Here is a 27,524-nt window from a genome sequence, read left to right as displayed (position 1 = left end):
GACCCAGTTACATCCTATCCTCCAACCCCTTGCCCCATTTGTTCTGTGAAATTTAATTTTTCACCAATAGTAGAAAGAATTCAGGTCTGTTCTACTCTACAGGTTGCACACATTTTCAGGCACAGAAATGTTATTAAGGATGGCCAGATATCAGGCGCTGCCCAAACTGCAGGAGGAAGGCAGAAAGGGCCTGGCCCTGTTACCTTGGTTGGTGGTCTTGTTAGCTCCTGTTTTTAGAAGGCTAGCGAGGGGCCATGCTTTGGCTAAAAAATAGGGTGATCAGGAAATGAGTATCATTATGGGGCACTGTCTGCCTTTCAGAGTTGTGCAGAAGAAGGGGATTTGACAGCTGGGGTTTGGCCTGTAGGAATGAGAGAAAAAGAATCTGTTGAAAATTCAATATCCTTTACTTAGTAGTTTGGAGAAAGCGGTCTCATTATTTGAAAGTTTTAAGATAGTGGTGTCTGCTTTTATATTTGAAGTTAAGGTAAGGGTAAGACTCTTTCAAGTTATTAGATAGCACCATGTGTCTGTGTGTCTCTGTATTTTAAGCTACAATTGATTTTCAGATGAAACAATTCGTCTACATGGGCTTATACAGAAAATGTCAGGTTGCAAAATGAACAGATGGCAAATACCATATTAGAAGATGCAGGTCAATGCAGGTGACAAATGTTATTTGCTACAATATTGCAAAATGTACAGAATGCTTTGAAACAGGACATGCTAGAAGCAGATTATTTGGTCAATAGCTATTGGGGAAATAGGTTGCACATTTTCACAACTTCCCAGGCTATAATTCAAACAAAAATTAAAAGCCGAGGCCTAGTTCAAACATAACACTAAAGCAGTGGTTCTCAAGCCTTTATCTCTGGGCCACAGTTGCAGAATAAAATTTTCTTGAGCCACACTGAATTTTTGAATTGATAAGAAAAACATTAGAAAACACAATTCGGACTGTCCTCGGTATCACTTGATGCTCTTGCTCTCATTTTGAAAAAGATTTCTATACATAGTAGGCAAAATTTAAAAAAAATACTTTGATACTATACTATACTACAATGAAATGTTTGGTGCTTCTTTGATTGTCCTTGAATCTTCCCATCATTCTCCCATCACTTCTCTCCAGCCACACCAGGCTGGTGCACTACACCCTTTGAGAACCACTGCATTAAAGCATAATTTAGTGCTACGTGGATGAGCTTGCTTGAACCTTTGATACGTAGTTCAAGGGTAGAGATTGTGAGAAGACATCTTCCAAAGCAATCCCACCCCACAAATTTGGAGCCTTCTTGCCTCTAGCCTAGCCATTCCCCCTTTTCCTGTTCCCGCTGGAGTCTTCTTTTGCTTGCGCCTGCAGGCTCTCTTACGGCCAACGCTGCCAATGACAGATCTTAAAACCTTGGGGTCGGTGAGATTCGGCAATCGCAGCACCTTGCGCCTGCTGGACCTCCTGAGCGGAGTGGGTTGTGTCTTGCTCCTCGTGAAGTAGGGTGAAATGTGAGGAGTGTTGCAAGCCGGTGCAGAGGCAGAAGGTCTGGCCGAGATGGTAGAGCACGGCTTCTCTGTCAGAGACTTCTTCCTAACCCAATGGAACACCAGTATCATACGCCTCTTAGATGGGTTGGACATGCTGAAGAAGGTGCTGGAGGCTCAAAGACCAGGGTGACTTCAAAGCGGAGGACGCAGCAGCCAGTTCCCTATCAATGGGGCCAAATCCAAGCAAATGTTAGCTCCAGTCCTGTTAAATCGATCCAGCAATTAGGAACGTTAAATAAGGAATTAATTCCTCAGGCAGTATGAAAAGACTCTATGTGGCTTTTCAATAGCTGGGAGCTCCCAACTACTGCCACTGTTGACAGCCTGTTGCCCCTTCACTCTGCTTGAATGGGTTATGTCACAATGGTTCCTTAAGCCTTCATCAGCAGTTTGTGAGCATGAAAATGCTGTTGGGAGTTTCAGCAATGAAGGCTCAGGCATAACATACTGTTTGAAAGTCTGAACATTTCCTCTTTTTTTATTTAACAAAATTTATATACCACTTTTATAATTTATATACAAATTATTAGGAGAGTAAGTTAAAAATATACTGTAGTTTATTCACTTATAGGCTAGTTTACATACTTTATTCCTTCTTATACTTCTATCCCTCCTTTCCTCCACAGAACATACACACTTCAGCCTCCACCTTCTCCATTTTATCCTGACAGCAATATTGTGAGCTAGGGCCATAGCTCAGTGGTAGAACAACTGCTTAGCATGCCAAAGGCATCAGGTTCAGTCCCCAGCATCTCCTGGTGGGACTGGGAGCGCTCCCTCTGCGCTTCGGAGGCTTCGTGTTGCTATCGCTGAAGCCAAGGAGCCTGCATTCGCTCCATAGGACGCGCACACATTTCCCCTTAAATTTTTTTGGGGGGGAAGTGCGTCCTACAGAGCTAAAAATACGGTAATTTAAACTATTCACTGTTCACAGTTCAGACCAGGTGTGCCAAATTGAATAAAATATTTTTATGGGAGGGGCAGGAAAGCCCTACCTTGCATAATCAATCACAAGGTGTGGCACACGCAAACCATATGAATGGCAATGCCCATCAACCTTAGGGGAGCCAAAGGGACTTCGGCAGCTCCTAAAAGGTGGCTCCTATGGTTCAGACATAATGATAAGCTGGTAAATTTAAACTGAAAGCATATACATACCATCTCCTCTAAATTGTGTCCAGTCGCATGGTTAATGTGGCAAGCTGTATAGGCTAATTCATAATTTGTATTTCCGTTTACAAAAGCTGCACAGCACCACACATCTAAAATGGATCAACACTGTGCTTATAGAAATCCAGTGTGAAGCATTTTCTCGCTCCTTTTCTTTTCCGTTTCCTATTCCCATACTGCTATTTTTCTGGTAATTCCCCATTGCTCAAGGGCTTTCTCTGTAGCTAAAATAAGACATAAAGTCATATTAGTCACAGCACAATAAGTAATGCATTACAGCTTCATTTCAGTACCAAGTCCCCATCTTTTGTAGCCGGTCAATAACAGCAAAAATTTAGTACCAGCATTCTCTTATACTTATGTGGGAAGCCACAGTGAACACACCCTTAAAAAAAACAACCACGTGTAAGTATAAAACTGATCTACAAACCAATAGAATACCTGGTTTTAATATGGTTTAATTCAAGAGGAGCCAGTAAGCCTATGGCTGCAATCCCATGTGCACTTACTTTAGAGTAAGCCCCATTGAACTTTGCCCTCTAAAATCTTCTTGAATGCTTTTGTTCAGTACCCTCAGCTTTCTTAGGTAGACCTTTGACAAACTGTTTTGAAGGCCAACTAACTGCCAAGGATTGCTACAATCATTAAATCACAAAGTTCAAATATTGCCCAGGGCTTCAGGGGAAGCTAGCAAGATGATTATTTGACACATAGGCCAACTGTGATTAATTTGGTGTAAGCGCTGAGGAAGGGAGTTTCCCTGCTTTTGTCTGTTTTTTCAGTACGTGTGTTGGATGCTAGGGCTGCAGATTATTTTTCTGACAGATGCTCTGGAGCTTTAAGAATGACGCAGCAGGCAGCAATTCAACAGGCAATGCTATCCCTCATCACTTTATTTCCATACAAAATAAAACTTAAAATTCTGTCTGCCTTGTAGCTGTGGAAAGCTCAATACAACTGTCGGGGAGCGGTGGTGTTAAAATGACAACTATAAACTAGAATTCTGAACAATGTGACGATTGTCTATGCTGGCTATGATATGCCTCAATTTAATCACTTCTGAACTCAGGACTTGTTTAGTTGTTTAGCCTGGTGGGAATTACCCAAAGGGGATGAAAAAGGGGAACCAGGATCATGGTGGCAGTTGTACTCAGCACCACATGAAATGTGTAAGCCTGGCATTTGCTGGGACTGATGCCTGATAGCATTGGTACCCAGCATGTAGAAGGATAATGGCTAAGGTCACACATGCTATAATTCATATAGAACCTGCTGTGTATCTTCTGCTTCAGGGCTGGGGGACCTGTGGCCACCCAGATGTTGCTGGACAACAACCAAGGCTGTCCCAAGACCATCTGCTGCCTGGGACAAAAGACAGGATGGCAATTCCTACCCCCAATCTGTTTCATAATAAGTAATAAAGCATCCATTTTCTTTTCACAAATGGAAAATTCATTTCTTCAGAATGTCCACCTGTCAGGGCCTTCAAATATTAGGGCTTCCTAAAACACTTTGATGTGGCAAGCCGCTTATCTCCTGACCTGGCCTGGTCACAAGGAGACTCTGCACCAGTGCTACATGTTCCATGGTGCATGTTCATTTGCTCTCCTTCAACTACCTTTGCTCATCTTGTCTATTTAAAACATAAATCGTTTGAGGTGCAGTTAGTTGCTCGAAGGGCTTTCCTCTGGAAAAAATGTCTCTGGTGCCAGGTCTCTGCTTTGAAATGATTAACAAAAGCCCTGAGCAAGTCAGAATGCTTTTAAATCTCTTCTGAATAATAACCCACCTACTCACACACAACCACTTAGATCAGTGAGAACAGATTTTGGCTAGAGAGTTTTGAGAGGACTCCTCTCCCTTTAACAGCTACTTCACACTTCAGTGGCATCTAGGCTGATGCATCGCCAAAAAAGTGCTGTCCATCAGGACTTCTCAATTGTACCTTTGCATGCACACTAAAACCCAAGACTCTGCTCAGGTGACCTGATTAGTCTAGTCAGGTTAACTGTTGGTTTTATTTGCAAGCTTCTTTGTCTTCACTTTTTTCCAAACAAGCTAGTTTATATTTGGATTTGGCTTTATTGGTTATCCTTAATTTCTCCCTAGAATCTTCTGCATACGTTTAAAACCGTGCAGTTAAGCCATGTTCATTGTGCAAGTACACTTTTTAAGTTATGTGCAGAATTTTTGTAAATTCAATACCCCTACCACATGTGGAAGACAATGGCTGGTTCTGTGTGATAGTTGGGGAAATGATTAGAAAGCTCTGACATCTGCTATCTGGAAGACAATGTCATTATAATCAAAGCCATTAAGTCATCAATAAAGTGAGCTGAATTAAATTACTGGCAGCGGACATCACCCTGCTGAAATCAGTTGCCAATTGATTCTGATGAACAGTGATACAGCATATTTGACAGGAGCAAGAACCCCAGCATTTGTCAGGTCAGCACGGTGAGAAAGTTATATATCCTGATTGCCTGAAAGCGGAGTTCATGTCCTCAATCAGTAGTAATAGCTGTGGATCTAGCTGTTCGAGCTCTGGATCAGGCTTCCTCAAACTTGGTCCTCCAGATGTTTTGAGACTACAGTTCCCATCATCCCTGGCCACTGGTCCTGCTAGCGAGGGATCATGGGAGTTGTAGGCCAAAAACATCTGGAGGGTTGAGTTTGAGGAAGCCTGCTCTGGATCCACCTAATACCCAGCTGCTGCCTCTGGGTTGTATCTGACTTAATCATACTTGGAGTAGACCATGGATTTCCATGATTCTTCTCTGAGTATGGTTTAGTTGGCTGCATCTCTCTGAATAAATCAGGGCCTACTTGTTTCAGTGTCTATCTTACCCATCCCTAAGGTCTGAGTCAGGTAAAAATAAGTTTTACTAATCCAATTAAAATGTCCATTGAAACAGGACAAAAATGAATCCGCTCTTTAAAAATGCACAACTCTATGCTGGCTGAAATGTGATTCCCTAAAGGTGCATTATTGCTTAAAAACACCTCACCTGATATTTTTCTCTCTACATAATATTTTCTTTCTCTACAGAACATGTTTTTCCCTTATACTTTCATAGGGGTAGCCCACTACAGAATTTTGCTTTTTCTAGTAGTTTATCCCTTATAAAACACCAGCCATGTCTTATTTGCTTGTTTCAGGACATTTGGGCACCTGAGGTGAACAACAAAATGGTACCTCCCTCCATACCAGGGAGAAAGGGGCGAGTAGAGATATATATCAGGAACAGAGAGGGGAATATACCTTGGGATCTGCTACCTCTGTGGATTCTGCCACCTGAGGCAGTTGCCTCACCTTGCCTCATGGGTAGGCTGGCCCTGGTATGACTGGGTATTGCTAGCATTATCCACAGTCATCACTTCTGCCACTGGAGCTCATTAACTAGAGGGCAGTGAAATTGTTTATAGCAGGAAAGTGTTTATTATGAAGTTGTGGTGAATTTGTAGGGGACTTTTCCAGCTGGGAGGCTGGATCCTGAGGTTGCCAACCAGGCTTTTGCCCTTGCCAACATCAACTGCTTACAAACCCCACTTTAGGCATGGAGCCATGTCATATGACGCTCGGGGAAAATGGTCTCGTGTTGGCCTCATTAGTCCTACACATTGGAGATTCCCAGCTGCTGCTCTAACCAACAGAAAAAGAGACTTCCAAGTCAGGAGAGAACTCCATTCATTACAAAGTTTTCCTTCTGTGACTCTGCATACTTTCCCCTCTTGATGACTTCTGCTAATTTTGTTTTTCTAGGGTAACTGACAATGCATTCTTCAGGCTCACTTTTCTATTACCCCTTCTCTTTGTATTATCTCATTCCTTTCTGTGCATTTCATGAAGCGTGAGAGTAGCCCAATTCATCTAATCTTCTTCCCTTGCCAGGACCATGGAATACAGTAGCACAACTACAGGAGTAAGATTTAATTGAGATACCCTGTAGAGCCACAAGTCACATAGAAATAAGTTATATTGTCTCTGGAAAATATATTTGCAGCACACTTTTAAAAAGTAATGACTTGAAATGCTTTTCCTTCCCAGTCGTGCTGAAGAACAAACAAGAATAGCCTTGTCATATGAAACCAAGGCTTCTATAACTTGTGATTCCTCAGTTAACCTTCAAACAAGTTTTTGCAAGTATTTTAGGCTGCAATACTTTACTAGTGATACTTCTTTTTCAGTAGATATTGCACTGTGAGTTGATGGTCAGTACATATTATACTTTTTATTGAAAACATTGAAATACGTAATGACCCTTAAGAGCTACTATTTTAATCTTTCATTCAGTCCAGTCAAGAAATTGACACTGTATGCTGAATACCCTTTTGGATTACATCTGCCAAACCACTGAAATAATTGGGGGGGGGGGATACAGCATCACACCATTCCATCTGTACAGTGGTACCTCAGTTTTCAAATGTAATCCATTCAGGTTCTGAAACATTTGAAAACCGAAAACTGAAAGTAGAAGCCTCAAAACGGAAGCCTCAATACAGAAAACTCAAAGAGAAGCTGGATTTCCTGTTTGACTTCTGTGGCGCGTTAGAAAACCGAAGCATTTACTTCTGGGTTTTCGGTGTTTGAGTTCTGAAACATTCAACTACGGAGACGTTAAAAAACTGAGGTACCACTGTAAAGTAAAATAAAGGGACCCCTGACCATTAGGTCCAGTCGTGGCTGACTCTGGGGTTGCAGCGCTCATCTCGCTTTACTGGCCAAGGGAGCCAGCGTACAGCTTCCGGGTCATGTGGCCAGCATGACTAAGCCACTCCTGGCGAACCAGAGCAGCGCACGGAAACGCCATTTACCTTCCCGCCGGAGTTGTACCTATTTATCTACTTGCACTTTGACGTGCTTTCGAACTGCTAGGTTGGCAGGAGCAGGGACCGAGAAACGGGAGCTCACCCCGTCGCGGGGATTCAAACCACCAACCTTCTGATCAGCAAGTCCTAGGCTCTGTGGTTTAACCCACAGCGCCACCCGCATCCCACGAGGTACCACTGTATTCCTATACAAATAGAAAAAGTTCAAATATCAGCCTATATTTAAAGATTACCTGGGTGGTTATTTCATATGTTGCCATTTCCCCTTATTCTTATAGCTCACACTATGGGCTGTTCTTTTAAAGATGGAGCCTGTGGGGCCTGTGTGGTTTTTCAGAAACGAATAGCAGCTGATGAAAGTGACTCCAGTTCAGCTAAGGATAGTCACAACTAAGGTCCACTGGAAACCTAAGCTGTGGTCCTATAACCATTTACCAGACTATAAGCCTCGAAGGGACTTGCTTTTTAGTAAACATTCATACAATGTACATTAAGTTCCAATCCCATGTGTGTTTATTCAAAAGCAGGTTCTCTCTGGGCTCACCCACATTTCTGCTTGTCCTACACTTGGAAAACGTGGGTCCAGGCGGTTTTCGACTTGTCCTGTGCTTTCTAGGCACAGGTCTGAGCATTATTGCCTTTGCCCCACTGCTTTCCCCTGGGAAACCCTCTCTTTAGTGCTAAATCAGAGCAAATGGCGGTCATGGAAAACCTGATTGCCCTTTGTTCTGCTTCAGTGCTAAGCTGTGGGTTTTCCCAGGGGGAAGTGGCAGGGCAAGCAGGAGTGTGGATGAGGCCTCTGTTTACTATGGCTTACTCAGAGGAAATTAGCCATGACTAATTTTACCTAGATTAAGAGTATTTCTTAGCAAGGCAATGCTGTTTAAACCTATCACATTTTTGTGGCACAGTAAGCAATTCTTTGTGTAAATACATTTTTAGGAAAAAATAAACTGGAGTTTGGAGTTGCAATAATTAGAGCTCATCCAATTAAAATATAATCTTCTACCCTACATCAAGCCTTTTTGCAATGGTCTGTGCTTTCTTCAGTGGAAATGTAGGAATCCATTCCTGGTTGCTCCCAGTAAAGCAGTGTCAAATATAATGGGACACTTGGGTGCAGCTTTTCCTTCTGATTTCCTTGCTCTCTTTTCTGATTCCTTTATGTTTCATGCAACAAACTGTGCATTTGTTCAAGTAGCTTTATTAAGTGGTCACTGTTTTCCTGCATTATTAAAATCAAGATAAAATACTCCCGTTCATTACTTAATAACGTAATACACTTCCATTCTATTGCCCCACTAGCTTTTTTGTTTTTCCTTTTTTTTAGAAAAAAGGGTTAATTGGTTTATAGTATCCATGATCAATTGTATTTTAAAATTCCTTATTACGATTTTGTAAAAACAAATTTGCATTTTAGGGATAGTACCGCCCACCTGTAAACAATAAATAAAACAGCCTCTGAGCTTTAAGAGCATTAATATTCCAGCACTTCTGAACTGCAGTCTGGACAAAGGATGCCCTGGAATCCCCTTTGGTATTGCTAACAGCAAGAGCCGTTCTCCTGCTGCTTAGGGAGGCAAACGTACGATCGGGAGTTGCACCTGCACCTGAACTTCTGGAGAAATGCTAAAAGTGGAACAGTAACAGCTATAGCTATCTTTGGAAAAGCTGCATGACCTTCAGAGCCAATCCTCTTGGTCTTTTCTCAGAGGGATACTTGCGTGTTCCCCCACTATTTTTATGGATTTCTGAGCATTTGCCAGCATCTTGAAAAAGCAATTGGAAAAGCATCCCTAGGTTTACCTCTATAGCAGGAAATTACCAATACACTTCCTATGTGGCAAAATACACAGGAAATGTATTTTGCCACATAGCAAAACTCCTTTATTGTAAAGCTTAACCACCTGTGAAGCTGTCACCAGTTAGGATCCCCCAGTTATGGAGTGTGTATGCCCAGGCATGTATAGATATACATGCATGAGGATTAAATGCTGTTAAAAAATGAAAGTGAAGGATATAAATGTTGCATGTCTAACTTTTGAAAACAATGCTTTCTCCTCTCCTACAGTTGCGTAAATATTTTACCATACCATGAATTAAAAATTATGATGGTCACCAGGGCCACAGACAGAATTGCCTTAGGGACTTAATCCAGTTTGTAAGACACCAACTGGCTATCCCTCATATACCATCACTCAACTATGTCATCCAGTTGCAAAGGAATTGAAAACGTATCTCCAGTTGAAGTTATCACATGCCCACATTTATCAGAATGGACTTCTGATAAATCTGTGTATTATAGTAACTAAACCTTGGGGTCAACAATCACATTTTCTCTTAATTATTCCCAATGCTGTTAATTACACTTGCAGATTTGTCACCAGCATCACCATGGACTATGTTGGTATTGTAGTCTGAAATAACTAGAGATTCACTGCCACCTATTGCTTTGAAAGGTGTAATTCATTTCAGTTAACACACGATGGGTCATAGAGGATTGTGCCATAGAGAAGGCTGTAGTCTGTCTGACTGACGAGCATAATCCATTGTTTTGTCTTACAAATTAACTCACTTACTCCTTCAGAACTAAAACTCACAAAAAGATAATGTAGAATATCAAGACAGACCATTAAGTTTTATAGAGCCCCCGTAGAACAGTAGACTAAAGACATGAGCCATAAACCCCTGGTTTAATCTTCCTCTTGGCCATGTCACTAGCTGATTTTACCCAAGCCACCACCTCTCTCAGTAGAACATAGGACATGAACTGACAATTAACAGGGTTTTCGTAAGGATCAGTGAAATATATGAGAAGCATCAAATACTAATAAAATGTTGTACATAAATATTCAGTATTACCTACTGTTCACTCATATCTCTGACGTATTAGCGATCTATCCATCTCATCTCTCTCTGCACACAGAAACTAATCTGGCCCTTATATGGATCAAGCATTTGGTTATTATACTGTTACATCTCAAATCTACAGTCCCAATACAGCTACTCAGAATAGTGTTCTGTAGTTTTCCAAAGGCCAGTAACTGAATGGAAATGAAAAGATTACAAGGAACGTCAAGAAAGGAGTAAACACGGACTGGCTGTTGCTCATACAAGTATGCCATACCCTCCAACGTTCCTCAGATGGAAAAAGGGACATTTTCTCACTCCTCCCAACTGAACCTCCACGACCCCCCCATTTCTCTCCCCCCCTCAAGCATTTCCTACCAGAAGGGCAAGCGCCACCACGACTTCACCAATGGGACACAACACACATGCCACTGACGCGCCTTTGCCCTTAATTCTGATTTTTTTTAATTCTTTGGTAGATTTACAAAAAGAAAAGCACCAATAAATAAATTTTAGAAAGGGGCAAGATTGGAGACAGACACACACACAGGTTTATTAATATTATTAAATCAAAGACTCTACTCCTTGCGTTCCGCCTTTCTTCCCACCCAGGGTAGCCCTGCTCTCTGCCTGCACCTCACAGCCAGCACATCATGCAAGGCTGGGCCTCAGCGGCAACAGCCTCCCCCCCTCCCGCAGCTGCCACAATCTGCCCAAGGGAGGAGGCCGGCAGCAGCGGCCATGGAGAGGCAACAGGATGCTCCCTCGCTGCCACTGCTGCTCAGGACAAGTGCTGGCTCATCTTCCTTCTTGAGCTCGGTGGCAGCATCACTGGCAGAGGAAATAAGGACATTCCGGGATCAAATCAGAACCCGCAATGGCTTTCATAATTCTGGGAGGCAGCCTTGTTCAGGCAAGTTTTTAGTGTGTGATGTTGTACATTTTTTGTTGGGAGCAGCCCAGATTGGCTGGGGCAACCCAGTCAGATGGGCAGCATATTATTATTATTCCTCCCCCCTTCCACTTGGAAGGTATGGTATGGCCAGTGTTCCACGCATGCCAGATTTTGTCTAGGGCTTCAATTCCATGTGATTGTGTGCTCTTTTCTGTTGAGAATTTGGCTCTAAGGATCTCAACTCCTTTAAATTTCAGCTCTTTATTTACAGGTTCCTAGTCATGATGGATGTAGAAAACATTAGAAAAATAGGAAGTATCAAAGGAGCTAAGGCTGCCGTGAAGCCTTGAAACTCCACCGCTATTCCAACACCTTCTAGTCTTCCTTCATAATGTCTCATCTCTTCCTATTCCTTCTATACCCAGTTCCTGTTAAGTAACTCAAAATTCTGCAAAATATCAACCATGTACAGTGGTACCTCGGGTTACATACGCTTCAGGTTACAGACGCTTCAGGTTACAGACTCCGCTAACCCAGAAATAGTACCTTGGGTTAAGAACTTTGCTTCAGGATGAGAACAGAAATCATGCAGCGGCAAGTGGCAGCAGGAGGCCCCATTAGCTAAAGTGGTGCTTCAGGTTAAGAAGAGGTTCAGGTTAAGAACAGACCTCCAGAACGAATTAAGTTCTTAACCCGAGGTACCACTGTAGTCATAAAACCAAACACATCTATGTTGATTTCTTTCTTTTTATTTAGAGCACAAAATGGGTGTTTACTTGGGACAGAGTTCTTATTTTCCCCCTGCCAGAGTAACTTTGTTATTTGAACTGATGGATAAGAAGATAAACAACTGTACATGGTAGGTGCAAGTGTCACTTGGTAGAAAACAGTAAGTTTTACATGCATTACAAACAAGGATTTTTTCTAAAGTCTGTATCATGGGAAAATATTGGCCCTTATAAGAGATGAAAGTTGATGAGCTCAGTAATAGGATTCTCAAAGAATAGATGGGAAAAAGTTAAACTCCAAGCCCACAATGCAGATACAACATGGTACAGTACTTCAATGTCATCTAATCAATGAGATTAAATTTGTGTCACTAGTGGGTGAATCAATGAAATGATGTTGGTTTAAGAAGTGCTTCATGCATTCCCAAGTTATGGTTCAGACTATTAACGTAGTTGTCCTTTTCATTAAAGATTCTCAAAGGACCTCACAAACACAACTAGCTATTTTACAAGCTTCTAAATGGAAACAGATGTTAAAGAGCTGTCACTATTTAGATGTAGTCAGTAGCAATGAAAGAACAAAACCACCTCTCAGCCATTGGGCTCCAACTCAGCAAGAGATCCATGTCAACTCACTTCATTGCTCTACTTGACTTCTTACATTCTCACAATCCTCACCTCCTCATAGCTCAAAATTTCACAGAATTTCAAATGGAACCACACACAGTATTTATTATAATGCTGAATATGCTTTATTTCATTTACAAATACAGTTTAAATCCATGGTTTCCCCCCAATGCACAGTACAGTGTAATATGACCAAATAGATGCCGTAAGAATCTGCTCCTGCAAATGATTGACTTTGCTTAACCAACTTTAATACAATGACAAGATCAGCTAAGTTTACATTAGCTAAATTAGCCATCCAGCTAACATTTAAAGTACAGCAGTGATGCTGTACTACAATGGCAAATTAAAAAATACAATTTAAATTTACCCTTTCTAGGGATAAGTGTTATCAGTAGCATTTTTTTCAGCTATTTTTACTCTGCGAGATCAAGGATTTTGCGACCAAAGATTCCACTGTGCTACATAATCAGTCCTGTGTGAACCAAGATGGGCGCTTCCTTGTTCGTTCTATGATCCGCTTGCCTTCATCTTCATCTCTAGCTTTCTCTCCCTCATACAGTACAACAGTCTCTACCGGTGGAGCCTTATGTGGTCCTCCCTCCTGTGCCCATATTTCTTTCCTTATGGCAACTGTCTCCCGTTTAACCTTTGCATAACAATAGCCACAAAGAATATGCTTCAGTTTCAGGTTGCCACACTGAGGACAGACGTCAATGTTTCGCTAAAGACAAGAAAGAAAACAAAACGTTGGGCAATGAACAATTTAAAAAGAGAGATTTCACAAATGCTAAGAGCCATGTAGGGCAATGACTATCTCATTACCATTGTGATATAATACATTGTTTTCCAGCAACCTGAGAAATTCCTCATGTCAAGTAGTATACATAAAGGTTTAAGTTTTCAAAATGCAATACTATCACATTTTAAAGATTCAGCACAGGAGCTGCAGACAGATTTTAAATGAAAAATTTCCTGTGGTAAATTTACAATACCAATGTGAATAAATAAGAAATTACAAGCATCTTGAGAGCATTGAAGAAAAGAAAATCTACAAAAATAAAGAAAGACAACAGAAATGTGATGAGTTACCTTTATTTTTATAAGGTTCCTAGGATTCCTTCGCCTGCAGCGATTTACTTCAATGGTCCGCCTTGATTTTGGGGCTGCCATCCAAAATATGCTGTCTAGAAAGCTTGGAGTCTCCTTACTTTCAGCATTCTCTTCTATAGGTTCAGGCAAAAAAGCTGGACCCTGAATTGCTAAAGCAGGAGCTTAAAGACAAATACAAATAACTTAGTTACAAATAATTTAGTTATGGTAATTTGCTTACCTTTATTAATTAGATACAATATTTCATGAAGTGGTTTTGCTCAATGAGACTCTTACTTCCAGGTTTGTCGCTCGAGCATGCGCAGAAGTGCTAAATCGCACTTCACACATGCGCAGAAGCACAAATTGTTCCGCACACGCAGATGCGGCGCTTTGCCCTTTGGCGCTTTGGCTAGCGGCCAGGGCTCCGGAACAGATCCCAGCCGCAAAACAAGGTACAACTGTACTGCAATAATTCCAGGACCGCCTCTCTCCAGTTGCTCTGGTCTGCCATGAGCAAGATAAAGCGAATAACAAATTTAACTAGTAACAATAGATAACTGACAGTAACAACTGTAGTGGTTCAAGTTATGTTAGTAATTGCATATTCTGTTTCCATAACCATCATGCTTCAAAGTAGGTTTGTGAATTTTTCCTCGATTTTGCTGTTTTATCTTTTTGTAAACCACTTTTTGGGGTGTGTGTGTGTGTGTGTGTGTATATATATACTTTGTGGTATATATATATATATATATATATATATATATATATATATACACATATATATATATTCAAACGGCACATAATTTTTACAAAATATGTAAGTAGAATACCATATTGGCCTGAATATAAGCCTCTTTACCCCCCCCCTAAATTCCGACTATGAAAAGTTAACGTGTGGCTTATCTTTGCGACCTTCCGGTATGCAGCCAGGAGCGGGCAAAGCGGTGCCCCCCTGGCACGTGGAGAGAGCGAGGAAGGGGAAAGGCCGCCAGCAACGCAGCGCAGCTCCCCACTCCCCGGCCAGTATGCAGCCAGCAGCAGCAAGGAATGGAGCAGCTTATATGCGAGTATTTTTCCTTTCCCCCCTCCAATTTTAAAGGTGCGGCTTATATTCTGGCCAATACAGTAAATAACACGGGTGATGGGTGGGTAACAAATCTTATAAATAAATAGTTTTCAGAATCCAGCCCCCTCTGCAAAAAACAAACGAACAAACATTCGGGGCAGTTCCCACCAGCATAAAAATGAAAGCAAGAACAAAACAGCGCAAATCCTTCCCGCCCCACGTAAAGCGGCGTCTCCAGCGGCGCTTGTCCTAAAAGGGCACCTGCGTTTCCAGCTGACGGGAGCTGTGCAGAAACAGCTGGAAAGCCAAGTTTGGGAGGCAAAGCCCCTGGAGAGCCGCCCCGGAGGAGGCCCCGCGACACCTCGAGGAGACGGAGCCAGGACCTACCCCCGGGCGGGCTGCGGCAGCCCAGCTGGGACCAGCAGCTTCGGAGGAAGCCTTGGATCCGAGGCAAAGGAGACGGGAAGACCAGCAGCAGCGCGGCAGCCGCCATCTTGACCGGCCCTCCGCCTTCGCGGCGCGAAAACGCGCCTGTCAGGATCAGCCGCGCTGAGGGCGCTGGGAAACCGAGTCGTCCTTCTCTTTGGCGGCGTTTCCGCCAAGCCACTTGGCGAGAGAGCTGGACTACATGTCCCAGCACGCCCTCCTCTAGCTCCGGAGGGTGAGGCACCGGTTCCCGGCATGCATAGCAGAGGGAACCAATTCTGTTAGCAAGGGATGACGGGAGTTGTAGTCCAACAACGTTTGATGGCGGGTACGAACGACCCAAGGTTGAGAAAGGCTGCCATAGAGTTTCGCGGCTTTCGAGAGTTCCCGGAAGTTCAATCTGTTCATGGATCTGTGGTCGGCGCTCTACATGTTTTCTCTTTTTGCGCATGCGCTGTAAAACAATACGCAGCGCGCGTGCGCAGCCTCAGAAAGTGGGCGGAGACGGTTAGGAAGGGAGGGCGGGGCGAGGGGGTTCAATCGCGCTGGTCAAAATGGCGGAACGCGGCTACAGCTTCTCCCTCACCACTTTCAGGTAAGGCGCGGTGTCCCCTCAGGGGCGGCGGGGCGGGCGCAGGAGGCCCGGGGCGCTGTCCTTTAATGAGGGGGGGGGATTCTGGGGCCTCTGGAGGGGCTCCGTCTCGTTGCCGTTGAGACGGAGGGAGAGCCGAGGTTTCTGCGGAGTCACCGCTGGCGCTTCTCGCCTCTCGCTCGGAGAAGAAAGTGGCGCGTGTGGAAACTGCCGCAAGTTTCTCGCGCGGATCCCGCCTCGCCATCAGACATGCTTGAGGGAATGCGGGTTTTCCAGCAGCCAGCCCGGTCCTGAGCACTTTGCACCTGCCTGTTGGCGCTTGGGACCGAGTGAAGATGTCAGGATGGCACCCGAGGTCTCCGGAGGCGCATACCTGGGGATCATTGGATCTGGACTGTTTTCACACATTAATGCCACACCTTGTAGAATTCTGTCAGTTATATGTTATCTGCACAGTCAGAATGAATTTCAGGAAACAAAAGCCTTTATTGATAAATAAAATTTTCGAGCCGTCTGCCCCCCGAATGCCAACTAGACCTTCCATTTTGGTGACTGTAACCCTGGTTTAAGGAGGCATTTGGCACCTAGTTTATATATCGGGATTTCTAACACTGCTAAACCATGTAGAGATGAGCCTTTGGATCCAGTATGCAGGGTTTTAAGCCACGGATTGACTCTCCCTCCGCATGGCTTGCTTAAGGCAAGAGCCCAAAGCAGGCCTCATTTCCCTTATAACCCTATAGAAAGTGAAACAAATATCTCTGAACACACGACTAACGTATATGCGTTGAGATTTTATGAAAATAATAAATCATATCATAGTGTCGCCTTGGAAGTAAGACCTATTCAATTGAATGGGATTTGGACTTAATCCCAAATTAGTTTCCATAGGATTGCAGCCTTACAGATGCATGTTTACTTGGAAATAAATGACATTGCATTCAGTGTGTTGAGGATTATGAACATGAAACAAATGTTACACCAAAAACGAAAGTAAAACTATTTTGGTGGGCTTTCTTTTCCCCTTTTCAGTTTTTATTATGAGATTACTTTGAGCTTGTTGCCAGACCTTGACATGAGTGCATGATTACATGAAAAGTGTAGTACAATTCTAAACACTCTTATACTAAAGTAAGTCCCACTAAATTGACAGGGGCTGACTCCTATCTGTTTGTTTTTATTATTACTATATTAAAATGTGCCCAATATCATATTGGTGAAAAAAGGCCCAATGAAAGGCCATAAGTTGCTTGGCATTTTCAGATTTGAAAATGTTTTCTTACCAAGGTGTCTCATGAATTGTTTGCTTTCTTTTAGCCCTTCTGGAAAGCTTGTTCAGATTGAATATGCTTTGGCAGCTGTTGCCGCAGGAGCCCCATCAGTTGGAATTAAAGGTATTCAAATGCTTGCACGATTAATAAGCCCACAAAAATGTTGCTAGTTTGTATGTCTGTGTGTACCTACTTTGGCATTTTGTGACCTAAAAGCAAAGAAAAAACGAGAAAGCAGACATAGATTATGGGTATTGAGGCTGAAGTCCTAGCCTTATTTGCTTGAGAGTAAGCCTCATAGAGTTCAACACCACCTAATTCTGAGTAGACTTTATTAGGATTGTGGTGTAGTATGATTGCCAGAAATTGATCTGAAAAGAATCAGCGTGAAAGCAGTAACCTGGCTTGACCCTATTTTGGTCATACCAACAGTGCAAACCTATACATGTCTACTCAGAAATAAGCTCCATTGAGCTCAGAGGTTAGGGAACCTGTGACCCTCCAGATGCTGTTGGATTGCAACTTCCATAATCATTGACCATGCTGGCTAGGACTGGTGGGAGTTATAGTCTAGCAGCATGTATTGTATTATTGCTAGCTGCCTTGAGCACCATTTAGTGGAGAGGTATGATACAAATTTAACAAACGACAGTCATACCTTGGGTTGCAAACGTGATCTGTGTGGGAGGCACGTTCGCAACCCGCAGCATTAGCAGCCTGAAGTGCAGCTTTTGCGCATGCACGTGACATCATTTTGCGCATGCGCAAGCACCAAAACCTGGAAGTAACCCGTTTGGCGCTGTCTGCAACCTGAAAATGCACAACCCGCAGCGTTTGTAACCCGAAGTGTGACTATATAAAATATTAAATAAAGGGATGGCGATGGTGGGGACATGAACCCATCCTAGTACCCCCAGAGCTTTAAAATTACATTTTAGTCCCAGTGGGGTTCCAACCATAACCCTTCCAGAGTAAGAACTACAGAGTAAGTTGTTGTGGGCCAGGGAGGAGGGGATGATTGTGGAAATATTCATTTTCCCCTTTTGGCCATCTAATAATGCACATGTAAGTCTTGATTCCCATTACCACCCTAGCTTTGTAGCAATTCAGCATCCTGATGTTAAAATACAGATAATGCGTGGTTTGGTTTTGAAACAAAACAAACCTCTTCCTGGCCAGTTTTTGAGTTTAAGAATTGAATTCAAACCCAGTGCGTGCCACTTGGGGCCCTTGGGAGGAAAAGCTCTCTTGTCAATGTTTAACCAAGCTAGATATAGGGATTCTGAGTGGGGCTATGAAACATCTTCAAAAAGTAGAATCTAAATATATTTTCAAAACAGAAAGTATAACTATAATTTTCAGATTGCGTTTTGGGAAACCTTGGGTTCCTTACATATTTTCATTGCAGGTTTCCTAATAAAAATCAGTAACAATAGGCAAGCTTCCTTATGATATAGCTTCTCTGCCACTACTAATTTTCCTCAGCAGTGCACCCCATAGGAGAGTTCTGGGCATATTCTATGGTGTGTTGTAAGGTGCAGTCAGTTTGCATTGGGCCACTATGAGGCCAGACAGGCCTAGCCAGGGTGCACTTCACACAATCCTCCACATTTGTTGTGAGGCAGAGCTGCTAAGATTCCTCAGCAGATAAAGTGGAATGAGGTCTTTGAAGGTGGAAAGTTTGAAAAGCTTCTTTTCCATTTTTTTAAACTTTTTCTTTTTAAGTAGGCATGTCTAGTGATATTGAGGTAACACATAACCATTAGGGGTGTTTATTGGATTTGGCTGTCTTGGAAGGATTTTGAGTTTCTCCCAAAGCAAAGTGAGATCTGCTTCAACCCATGCAGCCTTGTGCTGTACAATGAACCCTGAAGTGATTTGTGATGCCTTGGTATGGGTGGAAGGGAGGAAATGAGAGCAGCTTTGCAAACCAGAAACTTGTATCACTAACTTGAGGAAATGGTCAGAGGGGTTTTTTTTGAGGAGGGGGGGGCTCTTTCACATCCAACAACTTTAGTTTGTAATTGGAGGGAATTATTTTATTCATAAAGAAAATATCATCTGATTATTTCTACCCAAAAATTAACTTTAAAGGAACTTTGGCTGGGGGAGATATAGTGGGAATCACTTAACAGCTGCAGGAACAAAACTGCATATATCCTTCTGAAATTTGGCAGGATTCATTCCTTTAGAAGGGGCAATGTTTCTTAAGATTTCATCCAGTCCTACCCAAATATTAGTATGTTTTGATGTTTGATGTTATTTGTTTTGTTTTTTTAATCAAACTTGAAAGGTGTCCATCACAGAGACCCCTGAGTTGAATCGAGCTGCCTCCAAATTCATCTGAGTCGAATTGGCCTGTTTTATTATGCAGTGCCAATTTGGGGTTTGAACCAAATCATCTGGTGGGTAGGCATCCTTAGTAATAGTGCCAAATAATGCATTGGATTTATGTGATACGATTAGTAAAGGATATACAAGTAGATGAATTATTCTAGTTGCCTGCTTTAAGCATTGTGGATTTGAAAGATTACGAGGAAAATGGAAGGAAGATATTTTAACTACATTGACTAAAATATTTGTTTTCTTTGTGCAGCTTCAAATGGCGTGGTACTGGCAACAGAAAAAAAGCAGAAATCCATTCTGTATGATGAACGAAGTGTACACAAAGTGGAATCCATAACCAAACACATAGGCTTGGTGTATAGTGGCATGGGTCCTGATTACAGGTATCTTGAAGGCAAGGAGGGAAACACTGTAATAGACTCTTGCTATTGGTCTTTGACTCTTGCCCCGCTATAGGCAGCACAGCATTGGGTCTGTGGTGCCATTTCAACATTCTCTGGATGGATGATACATATCTTGACCCTCTTCATGTGTGCATCATGAGAAGTGGAGACACATGTAGAATGGGGTGCAGCTCTGGTCCTGTCCCCAAGGTTGCACAAGGCTTCACCCTGACATGTATGCAAGGCAGGAGTCACCAACCTTTTTGGGCCATGGCATATTTTGAATTTTGAGAGAGTTCTGTGGGTGCCAGCCACAAAGTGGCTGCTATGGGAGGCGTGACACAACACAAAATTGGAGAGTACACCCATGGTGAAGTTTTTCCCATAATTGTATTTCCATATTAGGAAAAGCTTAAACTACCATACAGCTGTTAAAGACACAACCCTTTGTTTTCCCCAGTGCCAATGCTAAACTAAAGCCTAGTTTGCCATTCTGTACTCACTTACCTAGAAGTAAGACCCATTAAAGACAAAGAGACATACTTATGCATAGACACGTATACCATTGCACTGCAGATTAACTATACCATGAACTCTTAATAAGTGCCTAGTCTTTGGTTCCTGCACAGCAGGAGTCACCCATATGCCTGTTTGCAAAGTTTTACATTTGCCTTTTCAGGTTGGGGGTGGATTTTTAATATCCACCCACACTTATTATATAGTACTGTTTACAGAAAATAATTTCTAGGCAGTACCTGATCGCAGAAAACCCATCACAGAAAAGATGCATCCTGGTTACTAGGAAAAAAGGAAAAGTGAGCTACAGAGATTTCAAAGACTAGAAAATAAGGAGGAGGAAAAGTGTGTGAAAGGGTAGGATAAAGCAGGACCTCCTTAGGACCCAAGAAATTCCTGTTGCCTGTCATCCAGACTTATCAGTCACTTCACTGTTTGACTGAAAAAAGCAACAGGCAGGAGCAGCCAGGCTGGCTAATTTCACAGAAATCACTTGGGAGGGTAACTGTACATTTTGCTTGATAAAATTCTCTTTAGTAGGGCTAGAGGCTTTTCTTTTCTTTTTTTAATGAAAGTGCAAAGTCTAGGGGCCCCACCTAAGTTATGGCACCCATGTCCTAAGTTATTGCACCCATTGGAACCGTGTTGGCAACCCCTGCTGCAAGTCTACTTGCATAAGTTTTTTTTTGTTGCAGATGTGTCTGTCTAATGTGTGGCTCTTTGAGGGTGGGGCTAGCACTGTTAGGAGTGTCTGACAGCCAGCTTTGCTCATGATACAAATTAATGGGCCAGCGTTTGGTTTTTAATCATATTTGGAGAATCTTGAGCTACCACATCCCACAATATTACAGAGCTGAGAGACATTGCTCATAAGTTATTGCAGGGATAGGGAACATTGGGCCTTCCAGATGTTTTTTGTCTCCCAACTCCCATAAGCTCCAGCTACTATAGCCAGTGGTCAGGGATGATGGGAGCTGATTGACTGGATGAGGGCAAACAAACTGACATTGAATCATGATAAGACAGGCTATGGGTGAAAGGTTCCTGGATCCAGATTTTGAGAGATTGTTCTGAATGGAGTTGTGCTCCACCTAAAGAAACAGGTCCATATTTTAAGGGTGTTCATTGAATCATCTTCTATACTAGAGGCCCAGGTGTCCTCTAGTGTGGTGCATCTGTTACCAACTTTGGCTGGTATGCTAACCACTCCCTTTCTTGGACAGAAATGGTCTGGCCGCTGTAGCACATTAGTAACCTCACAATAATAGGCAACCTTTTTTGAGTTGATATATTCCAGTGCAGTATCAAATTTTTTCATTAGCTGATAGTAAATATTCCTTCAGTTTAATCTTTCCCAAGTTGCTTTGGACTTTTAAGTTATAATGGATGTTCTGATTTCTTCGCTCACTCACTATTTCTTTTCTTCTTTTTCTCAGAGTACTTGTCCACAGAGCACGCAAACTGGCCCAGCAGTACTACTTGGTTTACCATGAACCTATTCCAACAGCTCAGCTAGTGCAGAGAATTGCTTCTGTAATGCAAGAATACACACAATCTGGGTATGCCTTCCCCCTGCCCCTTGTTTATTCTAAAACAACTGAAATTTACTAAGAGCTGTACTGTGTGCAGAATAGACTGTACTCTAATGCAGCCCCCTCACACTTTTACCATATATCAGTGAGATTTTTGCCTCTCCATCTGAGGAGCTGCAAATCAGACTGGGTACATACAGACAAGAGTTCAGCCTTGTCTGCATGCCATGGCCAGCCTCATTAACTGTTCTTCTACAGTGGTACCTCTGGATGCGAATGGGATCTGTTCCGGAGCCCCGTTTGCATCCTGAGCAGAACACAACCTGCGTGTGTGTAGGTCACGATTCGCTGCTTCTGCGCATGCGCGTGATGTCATTTTGAGCGCCTGCATGCGCGAGTGGCGAAACCCGGAAGTAATCCATTCCGTTACTTCCAGGTCGCTGCGGAACGCAACCTAAAAACGCTCAACCTGAAGCTACTTTAACCCGAGGTATCACTGCATTCACTTTTGAAGAGCATTTGGTCTGATACTTTTAAGTGTGCTGAACAGCAATACCACACTCTCAAACTGATTACCTATAAGCCTGGAAGCTATTTATGCAAAGGAGAATGAAGAGCAGGAAATACAGTTACTGTTATGCCTTAAATGCTTTTCTGTGCTAAAGTCGTTTTTGTATATTTTTTTACAGTTTTCTAAGTAGGAAAAGTAGAGTTGCCAGTAATTTCCTGGACCTGTTCTTGTACATTGGAACAGTTGTTTGACTCGCTAAAATTAAGCAATGGGGTGGTCTTTCCTTCCTTGTATTTTCTCTACTGAAATATCTATGAGTTTTGTATTTAACTGTTTTCTTCAGTATTGAATAAAAAGTTTATAGCTTTAATGTATTTTTTATATTGTTTTTTGAAGTCTTGTGTTTGTTTCTGTATGATGTTAGCTGCTTTGGACTCCCTTTTTCATAGGGGAAAGTGGGGTTCAAAATAAAGATGACGATCTCTTCCCATCTGTCTCATAGCCAGCAAAATATTGAGCTGCTTAATTTCTGTATGGAAGGTTGCTGGTTAAGGCATAGAAACAGAACCAAGAAAACAGTTGGCAGCCATAAAGACTCAGGAACAAAGTGTACAAACCATTTGTACGAGGCATGATGTAACTCCTTTAGAATATATAGAAGAGGAGTATGCTTGTATGTGTGTTCATAGATGAGTCCGTCAGTCAGCATCCTTAATGCTGATCTTATTTGTTCCCAAGATAACCTTCTGTTATCATTAATCCTTTTCAAATGTTTTGCTTCGTAGGGGTGTACGCCCGTTTGGTGTATCATTGCTAATATGTGGGTGGAATGAGGGACGACCATACTTATTCCAGTCTGATCCATCTGTAAGTATTCATAATGGAGCTTCTTAAAAGCCTTAAATAGAAAGCATGGATGTTTACTCAAAGATCTGGAATATTGCCATATTCTTTCTGTGTATGTTTTTTTAATTAATCCAGATAAGTGGGTGGGGAATGATAAGCATCTGGACTAGAATAAGGTTACAGACTCTCAGGACATCTTGGGTGATCAGTTTTACAGTTGTAAGAGCATAAAGAGAGCCTTGGTGGATTAGGCAAAACATCTCTCCTGTCCAGAATCCTATTTCCAACATGGAGGCCCATAAGGAAGAGATGATTCAGTAGTTTTCCCACCTCAGCAATTAATATTCAGAAACTGGCTGCTTCTGAATTTGAGGTTTCCGTTTTGTTACAATAGCTAGTAGCGGTAGTAGGTAATTTTTCCTTAAATTTATTTTTAAATCAAGGGTTTAAAGAGTGATTGGGGAATTAAAGCGGGGGAATTTTGAAAGTGAACCTGGCAGTACAGATGTATCAGGCAAAAGCTCACTGGAGGCTTTAGATAATAGTTCTCAACTTATTTTTATTTTTTAGAGTCTAGTGGTATGACATTGAATTGGTCTGCTATTCTAAACCCCAGGTATAGTGCCCTCCAGATGTTGTTATACAGCAATTGCTGGCAGCCCCAGCCACCATGGCCAATGGTCAGGGATGATGGGAATTGTAGTCCAGCAAATCCTGAAGGCTCCATCTTTGCTACCCCTGCTATACCGTCCCACCTAGGGTTAAGTCCCACTGAACTCAGTGGGGCTAACTTCTGAGTAGACATGTATATGATTGCTCTGCATCTCTCCAAGCAGAGATCCCTAAATGAGGCTAATTTTTTACTGTATTGATCAGTGACTAGAAGATAATGTGTTCTCATAAATTTACTCCCTGTCTTTCTCACTTTTCCAGGGTGCTTATTTTGCGTGGAAAGCAACTGCAATGGGGAAAAACTATGTAAATGGAAAGACATTCCTTGAAAAGAGGTAATGTTATGATTACATAACTGCAAATCAGTAATAAAATATGAAGGTGGTAGAAGTTTATATGTACTGTAATGATGTGTTGTTTTCTGTGTCTAGACTGGCTCTTTCCTAGGTGTTGAAGTGCTATAGTTTAAAAACGACTAAGAATGCTAGAAACACCTGTGAAAATGAGACAAAAATGACAATTTGCTTTCGTTAGGAGAAGCTTGTGTAGGTATGGTGATCCCATTTAACAGCTTGATGAGAAGTTACCAATTAACCTTTCCCTAGAGTACAGCTTGGAGCATGGAGGTTTTGAGTCCCATCCGTAAGGGAGAGTTGGCCATCCTTGGCTCTCGACTCTCTTCCATCCCAGGATCAGTAATCACATCATCTTCAGCAGTGGTGAAAGCATTGGTAGTGGCCATATCCTGTGGATTCCACAGTTTCCTTCAGAGCCTCATTTATAATTTGCATGACTCATGGCTTGTCAGCAAGATTCTGCTGTAACTGAAACATCCTGTAATTCATGGGGATCAGAGCCAGCTCTTTGAGGCCTCAGAACATCCACTTGGATGCACGCTAATTAACATAGAATTTGTGTACATAGAAATACATAAAAAGCTCCCTTACTTTGGGGCAGATGGGGCTCGTCAGCCTGGGAAGATAGCCCATCTAGGAGTAGGAAAACTGATCCTAAACCTCCATGCTGCCTTGCGGAATATCTTCAGGGGGAGAAAAGACAGTTGGATGTTGCCTTGTACGCTGCCTTCTGGCAACTCCTGCAGCTAAGCTGATGCCAAATGTATTGCTGTTTTTCTTTGGACCACATCAGCGAGGCCGAGAGGGAGAAGGTCTTGTCGTCTGGCAGCTCAGGTCCTCCATACACACTGCCCAGGCTTATGCCCCGGGGCGGTCACTTCAGTGCTGCTAACGTCCAGAGGAGCACTGGTCTCCCAGGGGGGCAATTTGATTTGATTTTTTTAAGGGGGACAATTCGAGAATGGGTTATTAACAATTAATGGCCTTTTCACTTTCTTAATAATAAGAATTATATGTCACGGGTGGGGGGCATCAGGATTTTGGAGATGCTTAGGTGGGGCATGGCCAAAAAAAAGGTTGGGAACCACTGTACTAGCTGAAATACAACGTTCTGTTAATATTCGGACTTGCAAGACTCATGCTAAGTTGGAGAAGAGAGAATGCAATACAGTTTCTACACTTAAATAAACCAATAAACCAGTTGTGTGGGTACTATTTGATGACATTTCCTCATGGTCTTCAATGTTTATCATCTAATAAGACCAAAGGTGACTAAGGCTTCTGAGGGTTTTACTTCTGGAAGGTACTGATACCTTGTGTGTCTAATAAACTGGTGTAACTTCTACTGTAAATTGCAATATTTTATCTAAATCTATTGGTTGGTATCCAAATACCCTTTAAGTGTGTCTAAATAGTTTGTGTGTGCCGAATGCGTGTTTTTTGAGTACACTCTACTGTCCTGCCATATCCCCAAATGATTTGAGATTCCTGTGTTTAATGGTATTTGCAATGCTGCATAGGAAGTTATTTGCAAAATGCAGCCCTTGGCCATGTGAAACTAATTTTCAGTTCTGTGAATGTTTTCTGTTGCAGCAACTGTAAAATATATTTATTAGCAAACTTCTGTTCTTTCATAGGTACAACGAAGACTTGGAGCTTGAAGATGCTATTCATACTGCTATATTGACACTGAAGGTAAGAAACATCTGCAGTGTATTTGTTAAAACTCTAGTTTGTGACCTGCATTTTCATGAAGGAACCTGTCTTTCCCTCTCTCTAGGAAAGCTTTGAAGGACAAATGACAGAAGATAACATAGAGGTTGGCATCTGTAATGAGGCAGGATTTAGAAGACTCACTCCAACTGAGGTCAAGGATTACCTGGCTGCAATTGCCTAGTATTCGTTAAGGAAGACTTGCCTCGATACATACAAGGATCTTTTTTTCCAGCCATTTAAATATTTGGCTTCTGCACTCTCATTTCTACTTTATCTGCTAGATTTTTTAAAAAAGAAATATTATGGATCCAAATACTACTGTCCTAATATTGAAAATGTGGAATTATTGTTCTTTAAAATATTAAACACTGTACAAGAATACGCAATATGAAAAAATAAACATACCAGGAGTGGTGTGATTTCTAGGTAAAACTTAATAAGGCATTTAATTATACTGAGTTCCTTCTGGTTTCACCACCAGCACAAATTTTATTCAGAAGCACACAGTTTTAAAATATTCATAAATCCTTTGGAACTACCCTCAGCTGAACTTGCAGAGCTTCTGTTAAAAGCTTTCTAAATGTATGTCTTGAGTGAGATATTATGCAGGCCTCTATGGGAGCAGTTAAATCAAAGGGGCTGTGAATCAAATCCGATGATATGCATTCAGCATGTAATACTGAAAGACTTTAGTTAGCAAGCTGCTACAAGTCAGAACAGAAAGCAGTCTTGGTACCACGTGTGTTAGAGATCTGTCTTCCACTCATGTGGCAGATTCACTACCTCCCTCCCTGGTGTAAGTGAGAAGGTGCAGTGTTTGCCCCCACTGTCACAGTGATCCCATAGGGCAAGAAATATATAGGAAATGCAACCTTTATTGGACGAACTCATTGAAGGACAAAGTGAGTTTTCAAGATATATGAAAGCTCATGTTCAAAGTTTTTACAGATGGAGAAGCTGGTGGTAAAGTGGCAGGATAACAGCAACAACAAAAAGTAAGCTGGGTGAGGGCAGGAGGAGGAAGGGTGGCAGAGGTGGTCTGAGGGGGGTGTTAAGGTAACTGGTCTCACATTGTGATTTGTCCTTCACCCCTGGGGGACTGCCCCATTTGGACCAAGGAACCTTCCACTTGAGTTTACAATTCAGCTGTAAAGCTCCATAGGTGACTTTGGGTCAGTCATCCTAATTTAACCTGAAGGATTGCTGTGGATAACCACATGTATGGCTTGTTTGAGAAAAGAGTATGCAGTGTGATAAACGAGTAAGACGTTGCTCCCTCATCCATGCACATTGATCATTCATTGACTGTAATGTGAAGAGGCACCATAGAGTAATTGAGAAAAACGTTAACATCACTGAATGCAGTCAAACTTTTTTCTGTGCGTGTTTGTTTTTAATTTAGCTTAGTCATAAGCATTTAAGAGTTCTGTTGGATCAGACCAAAAACCTAGCCCTATTTACTTTACAGTATTCTGTTCCCACAATGGCCAGTCATAAACGCTTGGGAAACCCACAAGCAAGACATGCACACAACACTACTCTCCCTCTTATGTTCAG

General features: G+C 42.2%; 2 protein-coding genes and 1 long non-coding RNA gene across 3 annotated transcripts; 1 reads left to right on the top strand and 2 right to left on the bottom strand.

The window, feature by feature from the left end:
* Positions 1-849: 849 nt before the first annotated feature.
* On the bottom strand, positions 850-6,849 carry LOC308459760. Its single transcript, XR_013978313.1, has 2 exons — positions 2,698-6,849; positions 850-1,700 (listed from the first exon to the last, which is right to left on the bottom strand). It is a non-coding gene; the product is annotated as an uncharacterized lncRNA (long non-coding RNA).
* Positions 6,850-12,741: 5,892 nt separating this feature from the next.
* Positions 12,742-15,692, bottom strand: MRPL32 (mitochondrial ribosomal protein L32). The gene is made up of 3 exons (XM_080975999.1): positions 15,188-15,692; positions 13,732-13,913; positions 12,742-13,363 (listed from the first exon to the last, which is right to left on the bottom strand). Exons 1-3 carry the CDS (start codon positions 15,675-15,677, stop codon positions 13,109-13,111), a joined length of 927 nt encoding a protein of 308 aa, XP_080832125.1. The 5' UTR covers positions 15,678-15,692; the 3' UTR covers positions 12,742-13,108.
* A 4-nt stretch (positions 15,693-15,696) lies between these two features.
* On the top strand, positions 15,697-26,399 carry PSMA2 (proteasome 20S subunit alpha 2). The gene is made up of 8 exons (XM_080976031.1): positions 15,697-15,821; positions 17,136-17,212; positions 19,686-19,818; positions 21,771-21,893; positions 23,163-23,244; positions 24,157-24,230; positions 25,889-25,946; positions 26,032-26,399. Exons 1-8 carry the CDS (start codon positions 15,781-15,783, stop codon positions 26,146-26,148), a joined length of 705 nt encoding a protein of 234 aa, XP_080832157.1. The 5' UTR covers positions 15,697-15,780; the 3' UTR covers positions 26,149-26,399.
* The last annotated feature ends 1,125 nt before the right edge of the window (positions 26,400-27,524 follow it).

This window comes from Podarcis pityusensis (assembly GCF_964106645.2).
Source record: "Podarcis pityusensis genome assembly, chromosome: 12".
Classification (NCBI taxonomy): Eukaryota; Metazoa; Chordata; class Lepidosauria; order Squamata; family Lacertidae; genus Podarcis; species Podarcis pityusensis.
The sequence above is the reverse complement of the archived record's forward strand: the minus strand, read 5'-3'. Positions and strand labels throughout refer to the sequence as shown.